This window comes from Miscanthus floridulus, chromosome 8, assembly GCF_019320115.1.
Source record: "Miscanthus floridulus cultivar M001 chromosome 8, ASM1932011v1, whole genome shotgun sequence".
In the NCBI taxonomy this organism is placed as follows: Eukaryota; Viridiplantae; Streptophyta; class Magnoliopsida; order Poales; family Poaceae; genus Miscanthus; species Miscanthus floridulus.
Genome location: NC_089587.1, coordinates 119,405,627 through 119,430,982, shown reverse-complemented (window position 1 = coordinate 119,430,982; position 25,356 = coordinate 119,405,627). Strand labels below are relative to the sequence as shown.

General features: G+C 49.4%; 1 protein-coding gene across 1 annotated transcript; it reads right to left on the bottom strand.

The window, feature by feature from the left end:
• Positions 1-23,803: 23,803 nt before the first annotated feature.
• On the bottom strand, positions 23,804-24,364 carry LOC136469813 (uncharacterized). Its single transcript, XM_066467867.1, has one exon. The coding sequence runs from the start codon at positions 24,362-24,364 to the stop codon at positions 23,804-23,806; it is 561 nt and encodes a 186-aa protein (XP_066323964.1).
• Positions 24,365-25,356: the final 992 nt, after the last annotated feature.

The following is a 25,356-nucleotide window of genomic DNA, read 5'->3' as shown; positions in this document are numbered from 1 at the left end:
AAGCATATCAAACCAAGGAATAAAGATGAGAACAAAGACTTTAAAATAAGCATCAAGGAGGAGATAAATATCAAGGATATATATATAGTAGAGAAGAAAATATCAAGATTTATAGAACAAGGATTTTATAGCAATTTCAAAACCTTAAGACAGCCAATTTCTAACTAGGCTTATGTCCTACAGTCAGCATTGCTCTGATACCATTTTATAGCACCCGGTTTTAAGAACAAAACCAGATACACACCATATGTGAGCCTAGGAGGTCAAATCTCACATATAGCTATAGATAAAGGTAATATCAAAAGATAATGCTTAAATACATAATGTATTAGTATAAAGATTATAACCTCAGAGTATAGATGGCGGAAAGACGACTTCGATCTTTAGGTGAAGACTCTAAATACACAGGGACAACTGACTGGTTGATCACAAGCCTAATTCCTCCAAACTCTAGCAATCTGGTACCCATCTAGGATTTTTATCCAAATAATTGAAAAATAAAGCAAGCATAAGTACATGTCATACTCAACAAATATAACATGGGGTTCATGAGGCTCAAAAGGATGACACTGGTTCACTGCGATTAGCTATTAATGAGTCATGATTTTAGCAATTGAGTAGCAACAAGTTTATCACAAGCCCATATAAACCCATGATCAGGTAAACATGAATAATGAATAGCATAAACAATTAACCATTAGTGAGCATCTTCATCATCCATATCATTAGTGTTCATCATCTATTCCATAAGGGTTCAAAGGCCGCTCATGACCGTGAGCACAGCTGATATACCAGTTTTACACTCTGCAGAGGTTGTACACTTTCACTGTGAGTCGTGATTTACCCTTTCGCCCGAGGTCGCGAGCCTCTTGACCCACTACCAAGGAAGGTCAACAGGGTTCACTATGAAGCCTTTCAAAGGTTCGTCTAACAAGTTAGGGCCGCTAAGGTTTCCCATCAATAAGCATGAACCCCCCTCCAAGGAGTGACTAACAATATACCAAGAAACCAAAGTGCATTCTCTTGGCAGGCCAAGATCATAGAAACCGGAGCCCCTCTTGCGCTATAAAGATAACCTTTAACAAGCTAGAAAAGGTCCTCATACTGAGCTAAAGCCAGAGCCATATAGCCCTCACAGCTGTACTGTAAGTCCCGGATGATCACTTATAGATAACTCCTTAGGGAGAGGAATCTATAGCACCATAAAACAGTCCAATGCTCTAGCCCCCTTGTCCCATGTTGCTAAAAAGCATCTTTTAGTGTTTATTGCATATACCATTAGTCAAGTTACAAGATCATGGTTGTAGTTGAGCACTAGCATCATACTACCCAATGCAATACACCATAGGCAACAAGGTACAAGTACAAATTATTAGGAAATCCTTAGTGGCTGTCAAGGTAGACACATGCAGTATGAATTAAATGATTAAAGGTGTATAGGACAACAAGGATGATCCCATGCTATACTTGCCTTAAAACAATGATCCTTCGGTAAGCTTTAATCTTCAATGTTCTTCTTCTTCTTCTTCTTGATCACCATGTATACCTCACCGACTGGACGTAATCATAAAGCACCACACAAGCATCCATACAATCATACATGATGCAAACAATAGATCTAAATCAGAACAATACACCAAACATAAAATCAAGATGAAAAGTTTGTAAAATGAATCTACGTCTCGCTACGAACACAAAGACGCGAGAAGCACACTAATCGGAGCTACGGTTGAAAAAATACAACTACCGAAAGATCTACTCATAAAACTATTAGCTTCATGTGTTTTACTTATATAAAAACATATATATGATATTGTATAGAGATTATAATTTAAGTCAAATTTAGATTTGATTTATAAAACTAAAGTGAAACAAATCATATTCTATTTATGAAATCCAGTTGCATAATTATTAATCAAGATATGATTTAAACATGAAATTTCAGAAATAGTAATACGGTAACCACTGTTACTAACGCGTAGATCTCGTCGATATGAATCTAACGCAACTTGAATGGGTCAAAACGGATCTAAAACGCAAAAGATATGAAATAAACAAGATTTCCTTTATTAAAATAATTGATTAAATCTAACCTCGAATTTTAGAAGTTGAAAACCTACTTAACAGTAGTATAAACATGTAGATTATGAAATTACGAACCTAACACAATTTGAACAGATCAAATCGGAGTTAAAACTGAGAAGTTATGGCTAAAGCAAAATCAGTGGCAATTCTGTAAATAGCTGAAAATGTACTTTTAAAGTGAACCGACTAAAATACGCTTTTAAAAGAAGAAGACGAAGTTTGGGAAAACATTTTGGATGGCGGTCTTACCTAGGGGTACCTCGGCGGCGTAGGAGGAGCAAGACGGCAACGGCGACGGCGATGGCGAGAGAAGGATGAGAAAAATATAATTTACTACACGAGGGATTTTCCAAACTAGGGGCTCCCCATATGATAGTTTTGGTGTGCTTTACCCAAGGGGTTGGTTGATATATATAGGAAGAAAAACTCCCCACATCCACGTCAACTAGCGATATGGTACTAATTGATGTTACCCCCTCCACATTTACTAATGGGCCTAAATAATCATTAAAGTCCATTAGTAAATAAATACACGGGCCTTTAGGATTTATTAGGATTATTGCACATGGGTTTTGAGCGTTGGGAAAATGAGAGATTTATTATTTTTGGAATTAATTAATTTCATGGATAAAATAATTCTAGAAAAGTCCAAAATTAATATTTAAGCCACGAGAAATACTCCGAGACCTCCGAAAATTTGGGAAAAATTCTCAGAGACAATTTGGAACATGATGAACCCAAATAAAGTATTTGGAGCTCATAAAAATATTGTTGGGAACTTGGAACATAAAGATTAAGGTGAAGGAGGCAGGAATTAAATTCCAGAAAGAAGCTGGAAAATTCCTAGAGATAGATATTCGTCTCCTAAACTTATAAAACACACACATTTTGCACATAGAAACACGAGGTGCGACCAGCATGAATGCAACAAACACGTTTCTACCTTATGATAAATTTTAAATTAATGAAATTTTTTATTTTCCTATGTTTTCATGTGCACAAAATTTCACAAATAAGTCATTTTAACTCTATTTTCAAAAGTGGCAAATTTTAGGGTGTTACACATAAACGCTCGATGGTTATTAGTTCCACCTTATTGGGTACCCCGGTTTTAGGTCCCTGACAGTAGCCCCCGAGCCCTCGGGTGATTCAGATAGAATTGCCTTGGGAGTATTTTGATTTACAAGAGGGTGCGCTCGCCCCCGAGCCCTTGGGTGATTTGGATAGAATCGCCCGGGGGGTAATTTCAGACCCTTCACGGGTAAGGCTGTCAGATTCGGTTTTTGTCATCTAGATAGTTTTAAGGGAACCCTGGTATCTTGTTTGCGAGGATTTCGTCTAGGGTCACCCTGGCTGGGACTCGATTGTGGATCGAGGCTCCCCTAATGCTCGTGTACCTGAGTCATGGTCGCTCGTGGGCCCATCCCTCGTAGGGACGACCATCAAGAGTGTTGGCCGGCCCTTGGACTCCTTGGCCTAGGCAGGCCGGAGAAGAAGCTTTTTGACTCATATCCCCTCTGTGGGAAAAGAGTTCGGTCCGCTCAGGAAGGCGAACCATCCGGTGCGATTCAGGTGGGAAAGGATAGGGATCGTGGGCGCATATCCCGTGACATGATGCGGCGGTGTGTCATGGTAGGCTCAGAGATCGAGGCAGACGGTTGCCCTTCTCGCATCCATCGCCCCTATAAAACCATGGGGTTCACCCCTAGGGTTCCATACTTCACCTCCTACCCTTCGCATCTACAGCCTGCGCCACCAATCGCCCGAGCCTCCTGCACCCGTATTGCTGCCATCATCTAGCTCGCATCTGCATCGTAGCAGCCGTCGAGCTCGCGTCCACCTGCTTTCTCGTCATTTCAATGGAGCCATGGTGCAGATCCCACATTCCCCCTCAGCGTCTGGAGGGCCTCGTCCACCGTGGCCTCCTTCACCCGTTGTCCGTCGTCGAGGAGTGGAGGTTGTCTGGTGATGAGGACAAGCCGTCATCGCCCGAAGGGTATGCCATGTCCTTTGCTCTCTTCCACGAGTGGGGATTTGCCGTACCTGCTCATAAGTTCCTTCGGGGGCTGCTGGAGTACTACCAGGTGGAGCTGCAGCACCTTAATCCCAATGGGATCCAGCATATTGCGGTGTCCGTCGCCCTGTGTGAGGGATTCCAGGGATTAGTCCCCACTTTGATCTGTGGAGGTATTTCTTTGTTGTCAACCTGTTGAAGAAGCGGGAAGCAGGAGCTGAGCGTGTCGATGGGATGTACCAGCTCGGAGCGCAGCACGGTCCGCGAGGAGCACGACCGGCCATCCGAGAGCACGACGAGGCGTATTAGGTGGTCAACTCCCTCCGAGCGGATCTTGGAGTTGTGGTGACCCAAAGGTTGGAGGCCGAGAGCATCTCTGTCGGGCTAGGTAAGGAGCTCACCAAAGTGCGGGGGATTCTTCAGGCCGAGAGTGATGAGCACGATCTTCTACACACCACCATCGAGGTGGTCTTTGATGACCTAGGGGTGGCATAGCCGAAGGAAACCAGCTCTCTTGTGGCTCGTGCCGCGGGTATCATGGCATAGGTGGGCTAGCTCAAGGAGGACGCCTTTCACATCGGGATCACCTAAGCCTTCACTGTTGCCCGCTCTCATTATGATCGGTAGATCAACTTGGAGATAATGAGCCTTAGCTTCGTGCCTGGCTATGAAGACTCCGAGCTAGATGAGATTGAGAAGGTGGTGACTCCCATTGCGCGGAACCCGGTGAACAGGCTGAAAGACATGGTTCTCCCTTCGAGGAAGTAGTTAGTTGAATAAGTTTGATAAACATATACCTATAATATGTGGACAAGTGTCGGTACTTTCATGTCCAAAAACATATTCGTGATTTCATTTTGCAATTTTGTTTCGTTCGTTTGAGCTTACTTTTTCCCCTTTTGCATTCGAAAAGAGGTTTATGCGATCTGATCTTTTCATTCGTTAAGATTGTAGGACCCGAGGTGTTTAGGAGAAAATTTTGATTGTGCTGGTGAGCAAAATTACCGTAGCTGTCTACGCATGGGCTTTTGTAGTCTTACCTATCTGTTTCTTCGAACCTTGCCGCCAGTTTTGACACGAGGAAAAGGTTTGATGTAATGATCATTTTGAAAAAAGAAAGGAGGTATTCGTACCTTTATCAGCCCCTGAGTGAGATCTGACCCATTGCGGTCGCTGGGGCCAGATGTTACTTGAGACCGGAGCGAGGGTAGCGAACTTACTCTTACATTCGTGTGCACCCCTTACTTAGGATTTTGGCGATCGCTGTGTGACCGTGCGTTTGGTCTCATTGCTGGCCTAACCTTCCCCAAGCCCCCGCAAGCGGTGGGGGTTTGGTCAAGGGTCGGCTTGTTTGGTGATTGTCGCCCTATCCATGGTTTCCACAACTAGAGGGGTTAAGACAACGTCGCTTGCCTCGACGGCTCGAGTGACGTGCTTTATGAGCTCGCTAACGGGGATGTTTGGATGGAATCTGATCCCATTGCTTTGCGACAGGGTCGGCAAAGCCCCCGGATGGCGTTCTGTTGCTCCTTGGCCCGCCTTCCAATAGATTCTCCCTCAATGGGGATTCTATGGGCTCGGCTAGAGGCTAGATTGAACTAGAAGGTTGAGATGACCCTATCTGCCTCACTGCGGGTTGGGCAAAGGCCGTTAAGGCTCATCTGTGTTTTTTCCCCTAGCTCTGGTTTGACGTGAGGCGACCTCGGACCCTTCGTGGGTCAGCCTTCGAACCTCGGTCTCTCGATCTTGGATCGAGCAGCTCGAGCCCCCAAGCCCATTAGGGTCTGATAGGGGTCGGTCGTGTTTCGTGCATCACCCCATCCTTAGTTTCCTCCACCGGAGGGGCTGAGTTGACGACACTTGCCTCGACGGCTCAAGTGTCGCACTCAATGAGCTCGCTAATGGTTATGTTCATGTGGAATCTGGGTCCATCATTCGTTGACGAGGCCGGCAGAGCCCTCATGTGGCATTCCACTACTTCTTAACCCGCCTCTTGGTAGATGCCCAAGCCATTCGGTAGGCTCAGGTGGCCCGTTGGCCTCTCCTCGATAGAGATTCTATGGGTTTGGCTCGGGGTTAGAATCGAACAAGAAAGGTCAAGATGTCCCTATCCGCTTTTGAGTGGGGTCGAGCAAGGCTACTGGGGCTCATCATGGGTTTTCTCCCCTAGCTCTGTTTGACACTAGGTGGCCTCAAGCCCTTTTTGCGAGCCGGCCTTCGAAGCTCGGTCAGTTGCCGATCATATCGAATGAGGCAGGCGCCGCTTCATGGCGTGACACGAAGTGTTGAGATGCGAAGATCGCATATGCAATGTTTGGATGATGGGATTAATGTGCGATTTAATTGAAATGAAAGCAGGGGTCGGTAATGTTACCTCAGTGGTACGAGTGATGAGAAGCTCTTACCGGACATGTCCATGCGGGTTTTGAGTTCGGCGTTTGTGATGGGGCTGGCGTGACCTGCACGAGCGTCGTGATTTTTTGTTTCCGTCTCTCGATGGCGATTCGAGCTATTCGATTGACTTTTAAGTGACCTGACAGCTTCTCCTTGAAGGAGTTTCTGTAGGCGGACCCCTCTAAACCCCTCTTGAGAAGGCGGATACAGGAGCTCGGAGTACGGAGAACTATGAATTCGATTATGCTGGTGAACGAAAACACCATAGTCACCGGGGCATTGGGTCTAGCGGTTCATCCAGTTCTTACTCAAAGTTCTACACCCGCACCCCACATCTTAGGTTTTTTAAACGTAAGGAGGGGTCAAGCAATGAGGATGTCTAAACAAGTAGACACCCTTGGTAGCCCCCGAGCAATGTCCGTGCCCCTGCCGTTGCCGGGGCTAGACGCTTGGTAATGAAATTAACGCGCAAAGTAAGTGAACAGAGGTGCTTATCTTTCAGCGGTCGTTCGTTCATCATTTTACCTAGGCTATCCGATCGACCCAGGAGGCCCGTTGGGCCCCCCTAGGCGGGGGTTCCATCATTAGGTCATTCCATGGTCCAGCCTGGGGAAGCACAACGTCATCTACATGCGGGTGCGCCTTGATTCTCGTGCCCAACACGCGGTAGTGGTGGGGCATGCCCAAGCAATGTCCTGTTTAACCAGGCGATGTCTCGTCGACCAGAGCACATCCCATCGGTCCAGGGGTGTCCCCTCAGATTCCCGGCAGTATTGATTTCCCATCTGTATTGAATAGGGGATGGAAAAGAGTTTTTTGTCCCAACCTTTTGCCTTTCCTCAGTTGTTGCGCCTCTTCCTTAAATAGGGAGGGGGAGGGGAGTTCTCGTCCCACTCCTTCGCCTGCTTATGAGCCGCTGCCTCTTTTTCCTTTCCACCAAATGTGTTTGTGCATCATGGCAGTTCCTAGATGAGAGATGGTAATGCTAGGGAGAGGAAAACTCATGGATCCACTCGTGAATCCAAAGCGTGATGTCGAGCTAGAGGTTATCCAACGTGGATGAGATGGCATCGGCCGCCTTTACCAAGAAGGGGCCGCCTCCGCTAGAGGAGGTGGACTAGAGGGTGCTGAGCGTCGTTGGCTTTGTCGTCATTCATGGCGGCCGTTCTTCGACAGGAAATGCCCCCCGCATAGACGCTGCTGTCAGGGTTGCGGCTGATGACAATGGCGTAGTCCCTGGACGCTCTGACGGAGGTGCCATTATTAGGGTTGCGGCTGATGACAATGGCATAGTCCCTGGATGCCCCGATGGAGGCACCACAGTCACCGACGTGGTGCTCGACATTGCAAATGATGGCGCCCTCGAGTATCCTGTGGAGTGGTAGGACGTCGCTGATGGAGAGCGTGGCACAGCGACTATAGTAGTACTCATAGTAGGGCTGGTCAGAAACTGTAACTGTAATCGAATAAGTTTGTGGGGGAGCCCTCGAGTGAACGGCCTTCTATATTGATGAATACATCAGTCCTTTTCATGATGAAATTACTTTGTAAGCGACGAATTTGTGAAAAAAATGAATGAGTTTTCTACTTTCGCTACGGCAAACAGCTTTTTGGCCTTTCTCCCTCTTTTTGTAAAAGAGATTTTGGTGCCTTCCGACCCTTCTTAGTTAAGGTCGCAAAAAAACTTAGCGTGCGAGAGCACCAACTCTGATCACGCTGATGAGTAAGGAGGCCATAGCCGCGGGGGCATGGGTTTCCCACGGTCCTACCAGTTATACTCAGATTTTGTTCCTGAAATCCTAGCTTTTAGGACTTACCATGAGAAAAAGGGGGAAACATAGAGAATGTTTTACAAAGATAACACAGAGAGTGTTTACAAGATAAACGTACTTATATCAGCCCCCGAGTGAGGTCTGACCCCTCGCTCTTTGCAGGGGTCAGAAGTCACTAAAGATTGGGGATTTTTTGAGACAAAACTGATAAGAAAGAGTATGTGTTTATTTAAGGGTAAAAACGACATAGCTGCTCAAAGTTCTAGGCATTGGTGAAGACCTCACCGTCGACGGTTTTTAATTTGTAGGTGCTTGGCCGAAGTATATCCGCAATGACGTAGGGCCCCTCCCAAGGCGGGGAGAGCTTGTGATGATCCTTGTTGCATTGTACAAGGCGGAGAACTAGGTCCCCGACATTGAAGGCTCGGTCCCACACCCATTGGCTATGGTACCGACGCAGCGCCTGCTGGTACTTGGCCGAATGGAGGAGGGCAATGTCGCGGGGTTCATCTAGCTGATCCATGGTGTCTTTGTGGGAAGCCTCGGCTCCCTATTCGTTGTATGCTCTGATTCTTGGTGCTCCATAGTCTAGGTCCGTTGGGAGAATGGCCTCGGAACCGTACACCATGAAGAAAGGTGTGTAGCCGGTGGCCTAGCTGGGAGTTGTCCTTAGGCTCCAGAGCACCGCAGGGAGCTTGGCGACCTAGCGTGCGCCGAACTTGTTCAACCGGTTGAAGATCCTAGGCTTGAGGCCTTGTTGGAGCATGCCGTTTGCGCGCTCGACCTACCCGTTCATTCGGGGGTGTGCGACGGCAGCCCAATCGACTCGGATGTGTTGTTCATCGTAGAATCGAATGAATTTCTTGCCGATGAACTGCGTGCCGTTGTCTGTGATAATGGAGTTTGGTACTCCAAAGCGATGGATGATGTCGAGAAAGAACAGCATAGCCTGCTCAAATTTGATTGCAGAGATTGACCGAGCTTCGATCCATTTTATAAACTTGTCTATGGTGACAAGCAGGTGGGTGTAGCCCCCGGGCACCTTTTTGAGAGGCTCAACCAGATCGAGCCTCCAGACCGTGAAGGGCAACGTGATGGGGATAATCAAGAGTGCCTGGGCCAGGAGGTGAGTTTGTCGAGCGTAGTACTAGCATCCTTTGCAGGTGCGTATGATTTGCTCGGCGTCGGCTACTGCTGTGGGTCAGTAAAAGCCCTATCGGAATACGTTCCCAACCAGGGTCCTAGGCACGGCGTGGTGACCGCAGACCCCACCGTGGATGTCGCCCAGCAGAAGCTTCCCCTATTCATCGGGGATACAGAGCTACAAGATCCTGGTGTGGCTCCATTTATAGAGTTCACCTCCTACAAGAACGAAGGACTTGGCACGACGTGCGAGCCGTCGAGCTTCCATCTTATCTGTCGGCAATGCGTCATGGAGGAGGTAGTCAAGGTAGAGTGTTCTCTAGTCATCCAGAGGATCAAGCTCTGTCGCTAGATCCTCTTCAAGCTCCATGACACTGGGGCCGGGCGGAGCTGTCGGTTGGTTAGCCCCCGGGGCTAGATTAGATGGGCCATCATCGGCCTGCACTGACCCTTCATAGCACACCGAAGGTTTGTGTTGGTCACTAGCGAAGATGCCCGTCGGCACCGGTTCCCAACCGGATGCTGCTTTTGCAAGTGCGTCGGCCGCCTCGTTGAGGCGCCTTGGGATGTCATTGAGTTCGAGGCCATTGAATCTGTCCTCCAACCATCGGACCTCTTGGCAGTACGCAGCCATCTTGGTGTCGTGGCAGCTCGACTCCTTCATGACCTAGTTGACGATCAGCTGGGAGTCGCCCCGAATGTCGAGGCATCGGATGCACAACTCGATGGCAATTCGTAGACCATTGATGAGCGCTTCATACTCGGCCACATTATTTGATGAGAGGAAATGGAGACAAACCATGTACCTCATGCGGACCCCAAGGGGTGATACGAAGACCAGCCCCACACTGGCGCCCTTCTTCATTAGCAACCCATCGAAGTACATCGTCCAGTACTCTTGATCGACGACCGCTGGTGGTGTCTGGACCTCGGTCCATTCCGTGATGAAGTCAACCAACACCTAGGACTTGATCGCCGTTCGGTAGGCATATGTGATGCCTTGATCCATCAGCTCGAGTGCCCACTTCGCAGTTCTTCCCGTGCCGTCCTGGCTCTGGACAACCTCATCGAGGGGGAACAATATCACGACCGTCACAGGATGTGACTCAAAGTAGTGATGTAGCTTCCTCTTGGTGATGATGACGGTGTATAGGAGCTTCTAGATCTAGGAGTAGCGGGTCTTGGAGTCGGATTGTACCTCGCTGATGAAGTACACAGGGCGCTGCACCTGGAGCGTGTGCCCCTTTTCCTCCCGCTCCACCATTAGGGCGGCGCTAACTACTTGCGTGGTGGCCGCTATGTATAGCAGGAGGGGTTCTCCGCTGCTTGGAGGAACTAGGATTGGAGGCCTTGTTAGAAGCAGTTTGACCATGTCAAGTGCCTCCCGGACCTTGGACGTCCACTCAAAGTGGTCGGCATTCTTCAAGAGTCGATAAAGGGGGAGACCTCGTTCACCAAGGTGTGAGATGAATCGGCTGAGGGCGACGAGGCACCCCGTGATTCGTTGAACCCCCTTTATGTTCTGAATTGGGCCCATCCTCGTGATGGCCGAAATCTTCTCTGGGTTGGCCTCGATGCCGCGCTCAAAGACGATGAAGCTGAGCAGCATGCCCCTCAGGACCCTGAAAACACATTTTTCGAGGTTGAGTTTGATGCCATTTGCTCAGAGTTTCGTAAAGGTTTGCTCAAGATCAGCGATGAGGTGATCAGCCCATTTGGACTTAACTATGATGTCGTCGATGTAGGCCGCAACGGTCCACCCGATGAGGTCCCCAAAGCATCTAAGCATACAGCGTTAGTACGTAGCTCTAGTGTTTTTTAGACCAAATGGCATTGAGACATAGTAGTACGATCTGAACGGGTGATGAAAGATGGCACGAGCTGGTCAGATTCTTTCATCGCGATTTGATGGTAGCCGTAGTACGCATCAAGGAAGTAGAGGGTTTCACACCCCGAGGTAGAGTCAACTATATGGTCTATGCACGGTAAAGGAAATGGATCCTTTGGGCATGCTTTGTTGAGACCCATATCATCAACACACATCCTCCATTTGTCGCTCTTCTTTTGTACAAGAACAGGATTAGCTAACCACTCTGAGTGGTGTACTTCCCTGATGAATCCGGTGGCCGATAGTTTTGTTATCTCTTCACCGATGGCCCTGTGCTTTTCCTCGTCGAAGCGATGCAGGCGTTGCTTCACCGGCTTGGAGCCTAGATGGATTTTCAAGGTATGCTCGGCGACCTCCCTCGGAATACATAGCATATCTGAGGGTTTCCATGCAAAGATGTCTTTATTATCGCGGAGGAAGTCGATGAGCGTGCTTTCCTATTCGGAGGAGAGTGTGGCACCAATGCATACCGTTTTGCCCTCGGAGCTGCTGGGATCCACGAGGACTTTTTTAGAGCCCTCGGCTGACTCAAATGACCCGGTTGACTTCTTCACATCGGGCGCTTCTTCGGCGACCTCCTTGAGGGCGGCGAGTTCCCCGGAGGCGACGATTGTTGTGGTGTGGCCGCAGCACTTGACCTCGCACTCGTAGGCCCACTGGAAGGAGGTGCCGACAGTGATGATGTCATGAGGGCCCAGCATCTTGAGCTTTAGGTTTGTGTAGTTGGGGATGGCCATGAACTTCGTGTAGCATGGTCATCCCAGGATCGCGTGGAAGGTTCTGGGGAACCCAACCACCTCAAAGGTGAGGGTTTCAGTCCTGTAATTGAACTGGTCCCCAAAGTTAATGGGCAGATCGATCTGCCCGAGTGGCATGGCCTGCTTCCTAGGCACGACACCGTGGAAAGGTGCTTAGATTGGGCGAAGGTGCATCCGATCGACGCCCATCACGTTGAGCGTCTTTGCATACATGATGTTGAGGCCGCTGCCTCCGTCCATCAGTACTTTGGTGAGGCACTTTGGTCCGATGATCGGGTCGACCACAAGCGGATATCTTCCTAGGTGTGGGACGACATCCGGATGGTTAGTCTGATCGAAGGTTATGGCAGACTCCGACCACTAGAGGAAGGGAGGTGTGGCCGGTTGGATCATGTAGACTTGGCAGCATGTGACCTTCTGACGGCGTTTGGAGTCATAGGCCGCCAATCCTCCGAAGATCATAAGGCAGTCGTCCGATGTTGGAAAGTCATCGTCCTTCTCCTCGACATCGTCTGCAGTGGGGGCAGGTTCCTTCCCCTGCTCTCCTTTGTTTGAGCTTTCGAACAAGAACTTCCGCATGAGGCTGTAGTCCTTGAGCGGATGCTTTTACGGGAAAGGCGTGGTTCGGGAATGGCCCCTCAAGCATTTTTTTTGAAGTCGTTCAGAGCGCCCTCTGTGGGCTTCTGACCACCCTTGCGGTCAGCAGCAGCTGCTACGAGGGAGTCCTCGCGCCATTACTTCTTATTCTTTCTTTTGGCAGAACGATTGGAAGTGCCTTCACCGACACCCTCGTCCCGCCTTGCCTTGCCCTCAAGGCGATCAAAGATCACTTCGACCGCCTCCTCTCCTGAGGCATGGCTGGTGGTGATGTCCAAGAGTTCCTTGGTGGTTCATGGGCCCTTGCGTCCTAGCTTATGAACCAAAGACTCGTAGGTCATCTCAGACAGGAAGGCTCCTATTATGTCGGCGTCGGCGACATTAGGGAGCTCGTTGCACTGCTAGGAGAAGCGTCGGATGTACCCATGGAGGGTCTCATCGGCCTTCTAATGGTAGTACTTGATGTCCCATGGGTTCCTAGGGCGTTTGTATGTGCCCTAGAAGTTTCCCACAAAGATCTCCTTCAGATCCGCCCAACTCTGCATTGCGTTGGACAGTAGGTGTTCCAACCACACCCGGGCCGAATCGGCCAAGAACAGTGGAAGGTTGCGGATAATGAAGTCATCATTATCCGCACCACCAGCTTGACAGGCAAGCCGATAGTCTTTAAGCCAAAGTCTGGGGTTTGTCTCTCTAGAGTATTTAGGGATATTGGTAGGTGGTCGATACCTTAGCGGGAATGCAGCATTGAGGATGTGTCGGCTAAAGGCCTGAGGCCCTAGTAGGCTAGGGCTTGGGCTTCGGTCCTCGCCGCTATCATAGCGTCCGCCGTGTCGAGGATGATAGCCGCGGTGGGCTCCTTCCCTTGGGTCGTTGTAGGTGCGTCTACGCACATCGATGGTGATGCGTGCGCCGTGGTTGTGGCCGAGTCGTTGATGCCCGACGCCTTGTGGTGCTTGGTGGACTGATGCATCCCTGGCGGGATGCATCGAGGGTGTATGGTGGCTAGTGTCGGGCTCACGTCGTCGAGACAACGAGCTTTCTGCCTGCTGCACTGCCACACGCTCAGGCAATGTGCGAATTTCACGGTGGGCTCAACGATCCTCGGGCATTGCGGCCTCTAGAAGGCCATGGAGCAAAGCCAACGCGGCGGCGATGTTTTGGCTTGCTCGAGTGAAGTGAGGAAGGGTTTCATTGTCGGCGATGATCCTTCAGTTCACGTCGTGGGCCATGGCGTGTGCGCACCCACCGTCTTCGCAGCGTTCGATCTCTCGATCGACCTCCACGTACTCCTGAACAAGCTATTGTCTGGCTTCGTCTATCTCCCGCTTTCGGGCTCTCAGCAGCTCCACCCCTACGTGAGGTGGGGCCACTGTCCCCCCTTTGGATCCATCACCGAGGTTGCCTTCCGGGGTAGTGTCATCCATGAAGATGATCTCGACATGTCCCTTGCTAGAGTTAGAGCTAGAGTCCGACCCTGGTCCCTCTGTGAGGAGGCCATGGACAGACTCAGTGATGCTTTCGATCATCCCCACGAACTTGTTGTTCGTGGGGGATGGGATCGTGCACTGTGCCACAAGGTGGCTAACGGTCGCCGTGGCATTGCGGAGACCGAACGGAAGCACCGTCGGGGTGCTCCGTGCGAAGTGTTTCGGAGAGGGGGTGAGGCGGCGCGGGTCCTCCATAGATGGCTAGGGTCTAGGGGAGACACCGGGCTAGCACTCAAACCTCCCGTAGTTGAAGCTGATGGAGGGGAGAGACTGGATGGCAGCATGGGCCAACATCAACTCTCCTCCCACCATGACGATGAAGTCCAAGTCACCGAAACGTACGCGTGCACCCAGGACCTAGTTGATTGCGTGGCTAGCCATCTGAGGCTCGATTTGGAACGCGCAAAGGCCCCTAATTGGCGCGCCAACTATCGGTGTTTTGAACAAACACCGGCAAGTAAATTTATAATTGTTGCACATTAGGCCCGGATGGTGCACTAAAGGACACAAGGTTTATACTGGTTCGGGCTAAATGTCCCTACATCCAGTCTGCTACTGCTCATGTTATTAGTACCGAAAAAAGTTCATAGTAGGGGTACAAACGGTCAAGAGAGGGACAGGTCCCAAGTCTCTGATGGAATGATCGAAAGGATACCAAGAGCTCGGTTGCTGCTTGGCTGTGTGTTGTGTTGAATTGATCTGTCAAAAGTTGGTCCCTTTAGCGGGGTGCCCTGCCCTCCCTTTTATAGACCAAGGGGGGAGCAGGGGTTACAGATGGAAGAAAGAGGAAAAAAACCAAAGACAGAGAAAGTCCTTCGAGGGCGCTGGGTCTTCCTTTTCCCTTGAGCCTGCCCTGCTGACATGGTAGACCACGACAGGGATAGCATGTTCCGCTGATCCTGATAGGGCCAGGCTCTGACTCCGTTTCAGCGAGTGGTCATGTCCCATCCTCCCCCGACGGACGGTGCGGCGCGGTGCGTCAGGGCACCGAGCCATGACTCTACGGGGAGTAGACGGGGAAATGACTATATGCTTGTCACTATAGATGATGTGAGTTATTCCTTGGATTATAGAGGTTGTCGTATGCCTGTGTTAGTTTTCACGCCCGAGGGCCGATTGCGGCGCCTAGAACACTGTGGGATAAAAGTCGGTGCCTACAACACTATTCGAGCACTGTTAGGTTGAAAAGGGCTTAAAGCGTCCGTCCCATCACATCCTAACAGTACCTTCCTACAGGCGTGCAGGGCATGGTCCTTGGTACTGTGGTTGACTCGAATGTCCTGTCGTACCCTGTGCTTATCAACATGAAGGAGCAGGGTGCAATCATCGGATGAGGCGGAGCCAGCCCCTAGTCGTCGGGTGAGGCGGAGCCCACCCTTGGATGTCGGGCGGGACAGAACCAGCCCTCGGACGTTGGATGAGGCAGAGCCAGCCCTCAGTCGTCGGGCGAGGTGGAGCCTGCCCTCAGCCATCGGATGAGGTGGAGCCCACCCTCAGACGTCGGGCGGGGCAGAGCCTGTCCTCAAACGTCGAGCGAGTCGAGGCCTGCCCTCGGATGTCGGGCAAGGTGGAGTCTAGCCCTCAGGGGTCGGGCGAGGTGGAACCAATCTTCCGTCATTCGGGTAAGAAGCATAGTAACGTTCTTGTCTGACCGGAAGCGTCAACGCTCAATGGTTATTAGTTTCACCTCATTGGGTACCCCGGTATTAGGTCCCCGACAACATTGCAGACGACGGCGCCCTCGAGGATCCCATGGAGTGGTAGGACGTCGCCGATGGAGAGCATGGTAATGGAGACGAGGATCCCGATCTTCCATCAGGTGATGGTAACTATCGTTGTGGCGGAGAATGACACACCGATCTGGCTTCAGATCGAAAGATCGAACCCTGCAATCTTAGCACCACAGCTCCTCTAGTTATCAACCAAGTCACGAACCAGGTTGACCTCGCCAAAAAGGTTAATCCTTGCCTACGCAACGAAGAACACAAGCAAAAACAAGAAAGAACACAACCAAATTGCAGATGAAAGATTATCTCACGAAGTTGGGGTCTCACAAACCGATAAACGGCGAAACTGTTCTTGACAGAATAATCTAAGCAAAACCCAAAACCTAATGACGGCGGCGGCGTATGATTATAAAGGTCCTAGGGTCATCGCCTACCCTAAATGCGCCCCCTAATGGGTCCAAACACGATACACGGTCCAACGGACCAAAAGAAGGTGTCACAGCACCCTGGCAGATTCTGGACGCTGACTTATTTCGACGATTCCTGTTGATTCTGAAGAAATTTTGATGTGAAACCACTTGGATTAGCTTCCTTATCAAAATATCTTTCCATCGATATATGGATCATCAAAAACAGAGTCCGGATGCGTCCTAGGTGACCAAATTAAGGCAGACTGGTCCTGGATTCCGAGGCAGACTCGAACTTGAGTTGCTTTGGGCCTCCACTTCAGGGACTCGAACCGAATTAGCCTCGGGCCTCCTTCTTGACTTGGACACCCTTGCTGGCCTTCTTCCCCTCTATCCCATGTGTCAAACATGGTCATATGCATGGGTGTCATGTCCTCATCATCCTCCCCTTCTTGATGAAAAGATGTCCTCGGCGTCGATTGTGCTTGAAACTGATCCTACACAACATAAAGAAGAACGGGGTTGCGAGGACAAAGAAAACTGAAATAATTGTGAGAAGGAACGTGACCATGTTTCCAAGTTTCTAGCATGTCATCTCGCATAAAATTTTCAGCAAGCATGTAGACTCCATGATCCGAATGCACACGATGTATGTCAACACTATCCTGCAAAAGATTAGAACTAACCAAAGACAATACAGGAATAGATGGTCGAGCAGACATAGGTAGCAACCAACAATGCTCCCCTTCTTGGAAGTGAACTTGATTCTTTAAGGAACACGAGAAAATATTTATATTATTATGGCTGCCCTCTAAACGATCATAATCTTGTACAATAAAAGGAGAATTCATATCATTACGAATGTATACTCGATGTATCATATATTATCCCTTGTTGTTATATCTGCCAATAACATGATATGTGTGTTTAGAAAACCAAAGCAAATCAGCATATTTAAAAAGGCTCTCTTCTAAACAATCTAGGTTACACAAAACATCAAATTCAATGTAACCCAAAGTATGTAAAGAAGACAACAATTTAAACTCATTAGTTTTAGTAGCAATATGAATAACATATTTATTTTCAGCACAAGTGACTGGTTTCAAAACATGTAAAACTGAAGCATCATCAATTAATTCATCTTTATCACAAGGAACTTCAAGCAAATTATCATGGGACAAAGATAAATCAAGAGAGGGTTCCACTAACAATTGCTCTATGATAGCATGGTTTGTAAAAAAATTTAGTACATTAAAACAATTTTCACCTTCCGTGAGTGTAGGACCATGGGCATTACCTGTGTTCTCAGTAGGAGTAATAGGTACATGGTGAAGTGATGGTTCTAAATTTGCATATGAGGTTATGAGCTTCTCATTTTCTTTCATGTCATCCTCTCGCTTATGTACATTATTTTGCAGAAGGTTAGTCATAGCAAGAGGAATAACAGCTGACTCTTCCTCTAAATGGTGCACCTCAGCATATGAAGTCAAAATAGGAGATGGATTAACAAAAGTTTCTCGCATAAGAAGTTTCATATCATTCTAAGTTTGAGGTTTATCAGAAGAATCTAAAGACTCCCACCAAGATAAAGCAGAATGTCGCAAAACACTAGCTATATTTTTTACCTTCCTCCTTGGACACATAAAGCGAGTAGCAAATATGTTATCAATGGCAATTTCCCACTCCATGTACTCATTAGCACCTATACCATCATAAATCGGTAGATACGAACAACCTGTCATTGTAAACATAAAAACAAGAAACAAACGGTGAAAGTTATTCCTACCAAATGCCTACGTGGTTGTAGTGGTCACTTTTCACAGCAAGTGGAAGCGTCTTACCAAGCTCTTACAAAGTTTTTACCAACGCAAACAGTGGACGGTACAACCGGCGGCTGGTTCGTGATACCTATAAGGCAGTGGTATCGAGATTGCAAGGCCCTTTGTCTGTACTGATCTGAAGAGTTTGTGGAGCTTGGAAGGCACATAAAGAGTAATATGTATATCTGGCACACAAGTCAGTAACAGAAAGTAATGCTGAATTATAGTCCAAAGTACTTGTTCTCGTTGCTGGTCTAAAATGTTCCAAGTACCAGGCGTGTGACAAAAGTATGGTGGATAGCAAGGTGACAGGTGTATGAAAAACAAGTATGGAGGATGGAAACAGCAACACAAACAAGGAACCAGACAGCACACGCTAACACAGCTCACTTTGGTCTTCTCTATGTGCTCCTCTAAATATTGTTCCTCTTTTGCCCCTCTCTTTTTTTCTATTTTTAGGACTGTCGTTGTTTTTTGGGAAATTTTGACTTTTTTATTTTCTTTTTTTGATATTTTTTCTTTACTTAGGAGCACAAAAGAAGTAACCACAGAAAATATGAGCTCAAACAAGTGTAAGACGTGGCCTGTGGAATTTTCAGAAAACTTGCTCAAAATCGACAAAAACCTTGTGACCACGAAAAGAGGATCCTGTGACCACTTTTTGACTAATCTAAAATTTCTGAACCCGACATAGTCAGGGATGGACGGATCTGAAATTTTTTTCTGATCGATTTTGATATATAGAACGTCGAAATCGGAGTTCATATGCGAAAACTAGACTAGTTTTAAGAATTGACTCCGAATTAGAGGACAAAACGGGAACAATGTGCGCAAAACTGGTCACAACAGCAAAGATTTGAAGGAAACAATGGGGGAAAACACACGAACTAGACTCTAACACGACCTAACCAGCAACAAGATCTCGACCAGGACACAAACTCAACACGACGGACTCTGAAACTGAAATATGCAAAGGCTATGGCGTGGAAGGTTCTAGAACAGGAAAAACGAGTATGGCACTGGACTATGAAACGAATGCGAAACACTCAAAACTAGAGAATAAAAGTGAACCTGACGGTATACCTTAGCTCTGATTACCACTTAATGGAGACGAGGATCCCGATCTTTCGTCAGATGATGGTAACTATCGTTGTGGCGGAGAATGACACCAATCCGACTTCAGATCGAAAGATCGAACCCTGCAATCTTAGCACCACAGCTCCTCTAGTTATCAACCAAATCACGGACCAGGTTGACCTCGCCAAGAAGGCTAATCCTTGCCTACGCAACGAAGAACACAAGCAAGAACAAGAAAGAACAAAACCAAATTGCAGATGAAAGATTATCTCACGAAGTTGGGGTCTCAAACCGATGAACGGCGAAACTGTTCTTGACAGAATAATCTAAGCAAAACCCAAAACCTAATGACGGCAGCGGCGTATGATTATAAAGGTCTTAGGGTCGTCGCCTACCCTGGACGCGCCCCCTAATGGGCCCAAACACGATACACGGTCCAACAGACCAAAAGGTGTCGCAGCACCCTAGTAGATTCTGGACGCTGACTTATTTCGATGATTTCCGTTGATTCCGAAGAGCTTTTGACGTGAAACCACTTGGATTAGCTTCCTTATCAAAATATCTTTCCATCCATATATGGATCATCGAAAACGGAGTCTGGATGCGTCCTGGGTGATCAGTTTAAGGCAGACTGGTCCTGGATTCCGAGGCAGGCTCGAACTTGAGTTGCTTTGGGCCTCCACCTCGGGGACTCGAACCGAATTAGCCTCGGGCCTCCTTCTTGACTTGGACACCCTTGCTGGCCTCCTTCCCCTCCATCCCATGTGCCAAACATAGTTATATGCATGGATGTCATGTCCTCATCACATGGTGCGGCGACCGTAGTAGTAATTATAGTAGAATTGGTCAGAAACTGTGATTGAATAAGTTGTGGGGGAGGCCCCGTGTGAACAGTCTTTTGTATTTATGAATACATCAGTCCTTTTCGTGATGAAATCACTTTATAAGCGATGAATTTGTGCAAAAAAAGAACTAAGTTTTCAAATTTTGTTACGGCAAACAGCTTTTTAGCTCTTCTCTCTCTTTCTGTAAAAGAGGTTTAGTGCCTTCCGACCCTTCCTATAGTTAAGGTCGCAAAAAACTTGGAGTGCGAGCGAGCCAATTCTGATCACGCTGGTGAGCAAGGAGGTCGTAGCCGCTGGGGCGTGGGTTTCCTGCAGTCCAACTAGTTATACTCATATTTTGTTCCCGAAATCCTAGCCTTTAGGACTTACCATGAGAAAAGAGGGAAAATACGGAGAATGCTTGCAAGATAACACAGAGAGTGTTTGCAAGATAAACGTACTTATATCAGCCCCCGAGTGAGGTCCGACCCCTCGCACTTTGCAGGGGTCGGGTGTCACTAAAGATCGGGGATTTTTATGACAAAAACTGATAAGAGAAGTGTACGTTTATTTAAGGGTAAAAACGACATAGCTGCTCAATGTTCCAGGCGTTAGTGAAGACCTCACCGTTGATGGTTTTCAACTTGTAGGCCCCTAGCCGAATTACTTCCACGATGACGTACGGCCCCTCCCAGTGTGGGGAGAGCTTGTGGCGATCCTTGTTGCTCTGCATGAGGTGGAGAACTAGGTCCCCGACATTAAAGGCTCGGTCCCACACCCATTGGCTGTGGTACTGTTGTAGCGCTTGCTGGTACTTGGCCGAACAGAGGAGGGCGATGTCGCGAGCTTCATCTAGCTAGTCCATGGCGTCTTCGTGGGATGCCTCGGCTCCCTGTTCGTCGTATGCTCTGATCCTTGGCACTCCATAGTCGAGGTCGGTTGGGAGGACAGCCTTGGAACCGTAGACCATGAAGAAAGGCGTGTAGCTGGTGGCTCGGCCGGGGGTTGTCCTTAGGCTCTAGAGCACCGCAGGGAGCTCGATGACCCAGCGTGCGTCGAACTTGTTCAACCGATTGAAGATCCTGGGCTTGAGGCCCTGTAAGAGCATGCCGTTTGCGCGCTCGACCTGCCCATTCATTCAGGGGTGTGCGACGCGGCCCAATCGACCCAGATGTGTTGTTCATCGTAGAATCGAAGGAATTTCTTGTCGGTGAACTGTGTGCCATTGTCCGTGATGATGGAGTTCGGTACTCCAAAGCGATGGATGATGTCGAGGAAGAACAGCACAGCTTGCTCGGACTTGATCACGAAGATCGGTCGAGCTTTGATCCATTTTGTGAACTTGTCTATGGTGACAAGTAAGTGGGTGTAGGCCCCGAGCGCCTTCTTGAGAGGCCCAACCAGATCAAGCCCCCACACCGCGAAGGGCCACGTGATGGGGATCATTTGGAGTACCCGGGCCAGGAGGTGAGTTTGTCGAGCATAGTACTGGCACCCTTCGCAGGTGTGTACGATCTACTCAGCGTCGGCTACTGCAGTGGGCCAGTAGAAGCCCTATCGGAATACGTTCCCAACCAAGGTTCTAGGCGCGATGTGGTGACCACAGACCCCACCGTGGATATCGCTCAGCAAAAGCTTCCCCTGTTCGATGATACAGAGTTGCAGGATCTCAGTGTGGCTTCGTTTGTAGAGTTCGCCCTCTACAAGAACAAAGGATTTGGCACGACGTGTGAGTCATCGAGCTTTCATCTTGTCCGTTGGCAGCGTGCCATGAAGGAGGTAGTCGAGGTAGAGCATTCTCTAGTCGATCAGAGGATCAGGCTCTGTCACTCGATCCTCTTCAAGCTCCATGACCTTAGGGCCGGACGGAGCCATCGGTTGGTTAGCCCCTGAGGCTCGATCAGACGGGCCATCGTCGACCCATTCCAACCCTTCGTAGCGCACCAAGGGTTTGTATTGGTCGCTGGCGAGGACACCCATTGGCACCGGCTCTCGACCGGACGTCGCTTTTTCAAGCGCGTCGGCCGCCTCATTGAGACGCCTTGGGATGTGATTGAGTTCGAGGCCGTCGAATTTGTCCTCCAGCTGTCGGACTTCTTGGCAGTACATAGCACTCTTGGCGTCGTGATAGCTCGACTCCTTCATGACTTGGTTGACGACTAGCTGGGAGTCGCCCCGGATGTTGAGGCATCGGATGCCCAACTTAATGGCGATTCGTAGGTTGTTGATGAGCGCTTCATACTCAGCCACATTATTGGATAAGGGGAAATGAAGACAAACCATGTACCTCATGCGAACCCCAAGGGGTGATATGAAGACCAGCCCCACGCCAGCGCCCTTCTTCATCAGTGATCCATCGAATTACACCGTCCAGTACTCTTGATCGACAACCGCCGGTGGTGTCTGGACCTCGATCCATTCCGCGATGAAGTCAGCCAACACTTGGGAGTTGATCCCCGTTTGGGAGGCATACATGATGCCTTGATCCATCAACTCGAGTGCACACTTTGCGGTTCTTCCCATAGCGTCCTGGCTCTGGACGACCTCGCTGAGGGGGAACGACATCACGACCGTCATGGGGTGTGACTCGAAGTAGTGGCGTAGCTTCCTCTTAGTGATGAGGATGGCATATAGGAGCTTCTAGATTTTGGAGTAACAGGTCTTAGAGTCGGATAGTACCTCGCTGATGAAGTACATAGGGCGCTGCACCCTGAGGGTGTGCCCCTCTTCCTCCCACTCTACTACCAGGGCGGCGCTGACCACTTGCGTGGTGGCCACTATGTATAGCAGGAGGGATTCTCCATTGGTCGGAGGAACCAAGATCAGAGGCCTTGTCAGAAGCAGTTTGACCATGTCAAGTGCCTCCTAGGCCTCGGATGTCCACTCAAAGCGGTCGGCTTTCTTCAAGAGTCGATAAAGGGGGAGACCTCATTCGCCGAGGCGCGAGATGAGTCGGCTGAGGGTGGCGAGGCACCCTGTGATTCGTTGAACCCCCTTTATGTTTTGAATCGGGCCCATCCTTGTGATGGCTGAGATCTTCTCCGGGTTGATTTCGATGCCACACTCAGAGACGATGAAGTCGAGCAGCATGCCCTTTGGGACCCTGAAAACACATTTCTCGAGATTGAGTTTGATGCCATTCGCTCGGAGTTTGGCAAAGGTTTGCTCAAGATCGGCAACGAGGTAGTCAGCCCGTTTGGACTTAATCACGATGTCATCAACGTAGGCCTCAACGGTCCACCCGATGAGGTCCTCGAAGCATTTGAGCATATAGCGCTGGTATGTAGCCCCAGCGTTCTTCAGACCGAATGGCATCGAGACATAGCAGAACGATTTGAAGGGGGTGATGAAAGATGTCGTGAGCTGGTCAGACTCTTTCATCGTGATTTGATGGTAGCCGAAGTACGCATCAAGGAAGCAGAGGGTTTCGCACCCTGAGATAGAGTCGACTATTTGGTCTATGCGCGGCAAAGGAAACAGATCCTTTGGGCATACTTTGTTGAGACCCGTATAGTCAACACGCGTCCTCCATTTTTGGCTCTTCTTTTGTACAAGAACGGGATTAGCTAACCACTCTGGGTGGTGTACTTCCCTGATGAATCCGACCACCGATAGTTTTGCTATCTCTTCATCGATGGCCCTACGCTTCTCCTCGTAGAAGCGACGTAGGCATTGCTTCATCGGCTTGGAGCCTGGATGGATCTTTAAGGTATGCTCGGCGACCTCCCTCGGAATGCCTGGCATATCCAAGGGTTTCCACGCAAAGATGTCTTTGTTGTCGCGGAGAAAGTCGACGAGCGCGCTTTCCTATTCGGAGGAAAGTGTGGTACCAATGCATACTGTTTTGCCCTCGGAGCTGCTAGGATCCACGAGGACTTTTTTAGAGCCCTCGGTCAACTCGAACGACCCGGTCGATTTCTTTGCGTCGAGTGTTTCTTCAGCGACCTCCTCCTTGAGGGCGGCGAGTTTCCCGAAGGTGACGATTGTTGTGGCGTGACCGCAGCACTCGACCTCGCACTCGTAGACGCGCTGAAAGGTGCCGACGGTGATGACCCCATGGGGGCCCGGCACCTTCAGCTTGAGGTATGTATACTTAGGGACAACCATGAACTTCACATAGCAGGGACGTCTCGAGATGGCGTGGAAAGTTCCGGGGAACCCAACCACCTCGAAGGTGAGGGTCTCAATCCTGTAATTGAACTGATCCCCGAAGGTAATGGGAAGATCGATCTGCCCGAGTGGCATGACCTGCTTCCTAGGCACAATGCCGTGGAAAGGTGCTTGGGTTGGGTGGAGGCGCGTCCGGTCGATGCCCATCTCGTCGAGCGTCTTGACGTACATGATGTTGAGGCCGCTGCCTCCGTCCATTAGTACTTTGATGAGTCGCTTTGTGCCGACGATTTGGTCGACCACAAGCGGATATCTTCCCGGGTGCGGGATGGTATCCGGATGGTCGGTCCGATCGAAGGTTATGGTGGACTCCGACCACCAGAGGAAGGGAGGTGTGGCCGATTGGGCCATGTAGACTTCGCGGCGTGCGACCTTCTGACGACGTTTGGAGTCATACGCCGCTGATCCTCCAAAGATCATAACGCAATCGTCTAGCGTTAGAAAGTCATCGTCCTTCTCCTCGGCATCGTCCGTAGTGGGGGCAGGGTCCTTCCCCTACTCCCCTTTGTTGGCGCCTCCGGACAAGAACCACCGCATGAGGCTACAGTCCTTGAGCAGATGCTTAACAGGAAAGGTGTGGTTCGAGCATGTCCCCTCGAGTAATTTTTTGAAGTGGTTCGGAGTGCCCTTCGCGGGCTTCCGACCACCCTTGCGGTCGGCAGCGGCCACGAGCAAGTCCTCGCACCATTGCTTCTTATTCTTCCTTTTGGCGAAACAATTGGAGGTGCCTTCGCCGGCACCCTTGTCCCGCCTTGCCTTGCCCTTGAGGCGATCAAAGATCGCTCTGACCGCCTCTTCTCCTAAGGCGTGGCCGGTGGTGATGTCCAGGAGTTCCTTGGTGGTTCACGGGCCCTTGCATCCTAGCTTATGAACCAAGGACTCGTAGGTCGTCTCGGACAGGAAGGCTCCTATCACGTTGACGTCAACGATGTTAGGGAGCTCGTTGCACTATTGGGAGAAGCGCCGGATGTACCTGTGGAGGGTCTCACTAGCCTTCTGACGGTAGTTCTTGAGGTCCCATGGGTTCCCAGGACGCTTGTATGTGCCCTGAAAGTTTTCCACAAAGATCTCCTTCAGATCCGCCCAACTCTGGATTGCGTTGGATGGCAGGTGTTCCAACCACGCTCGTGCCGAATCGACCAAGAACAGTGGAAGGTTGTGGATAATGAAGTCGTCATTATCCGCACCAT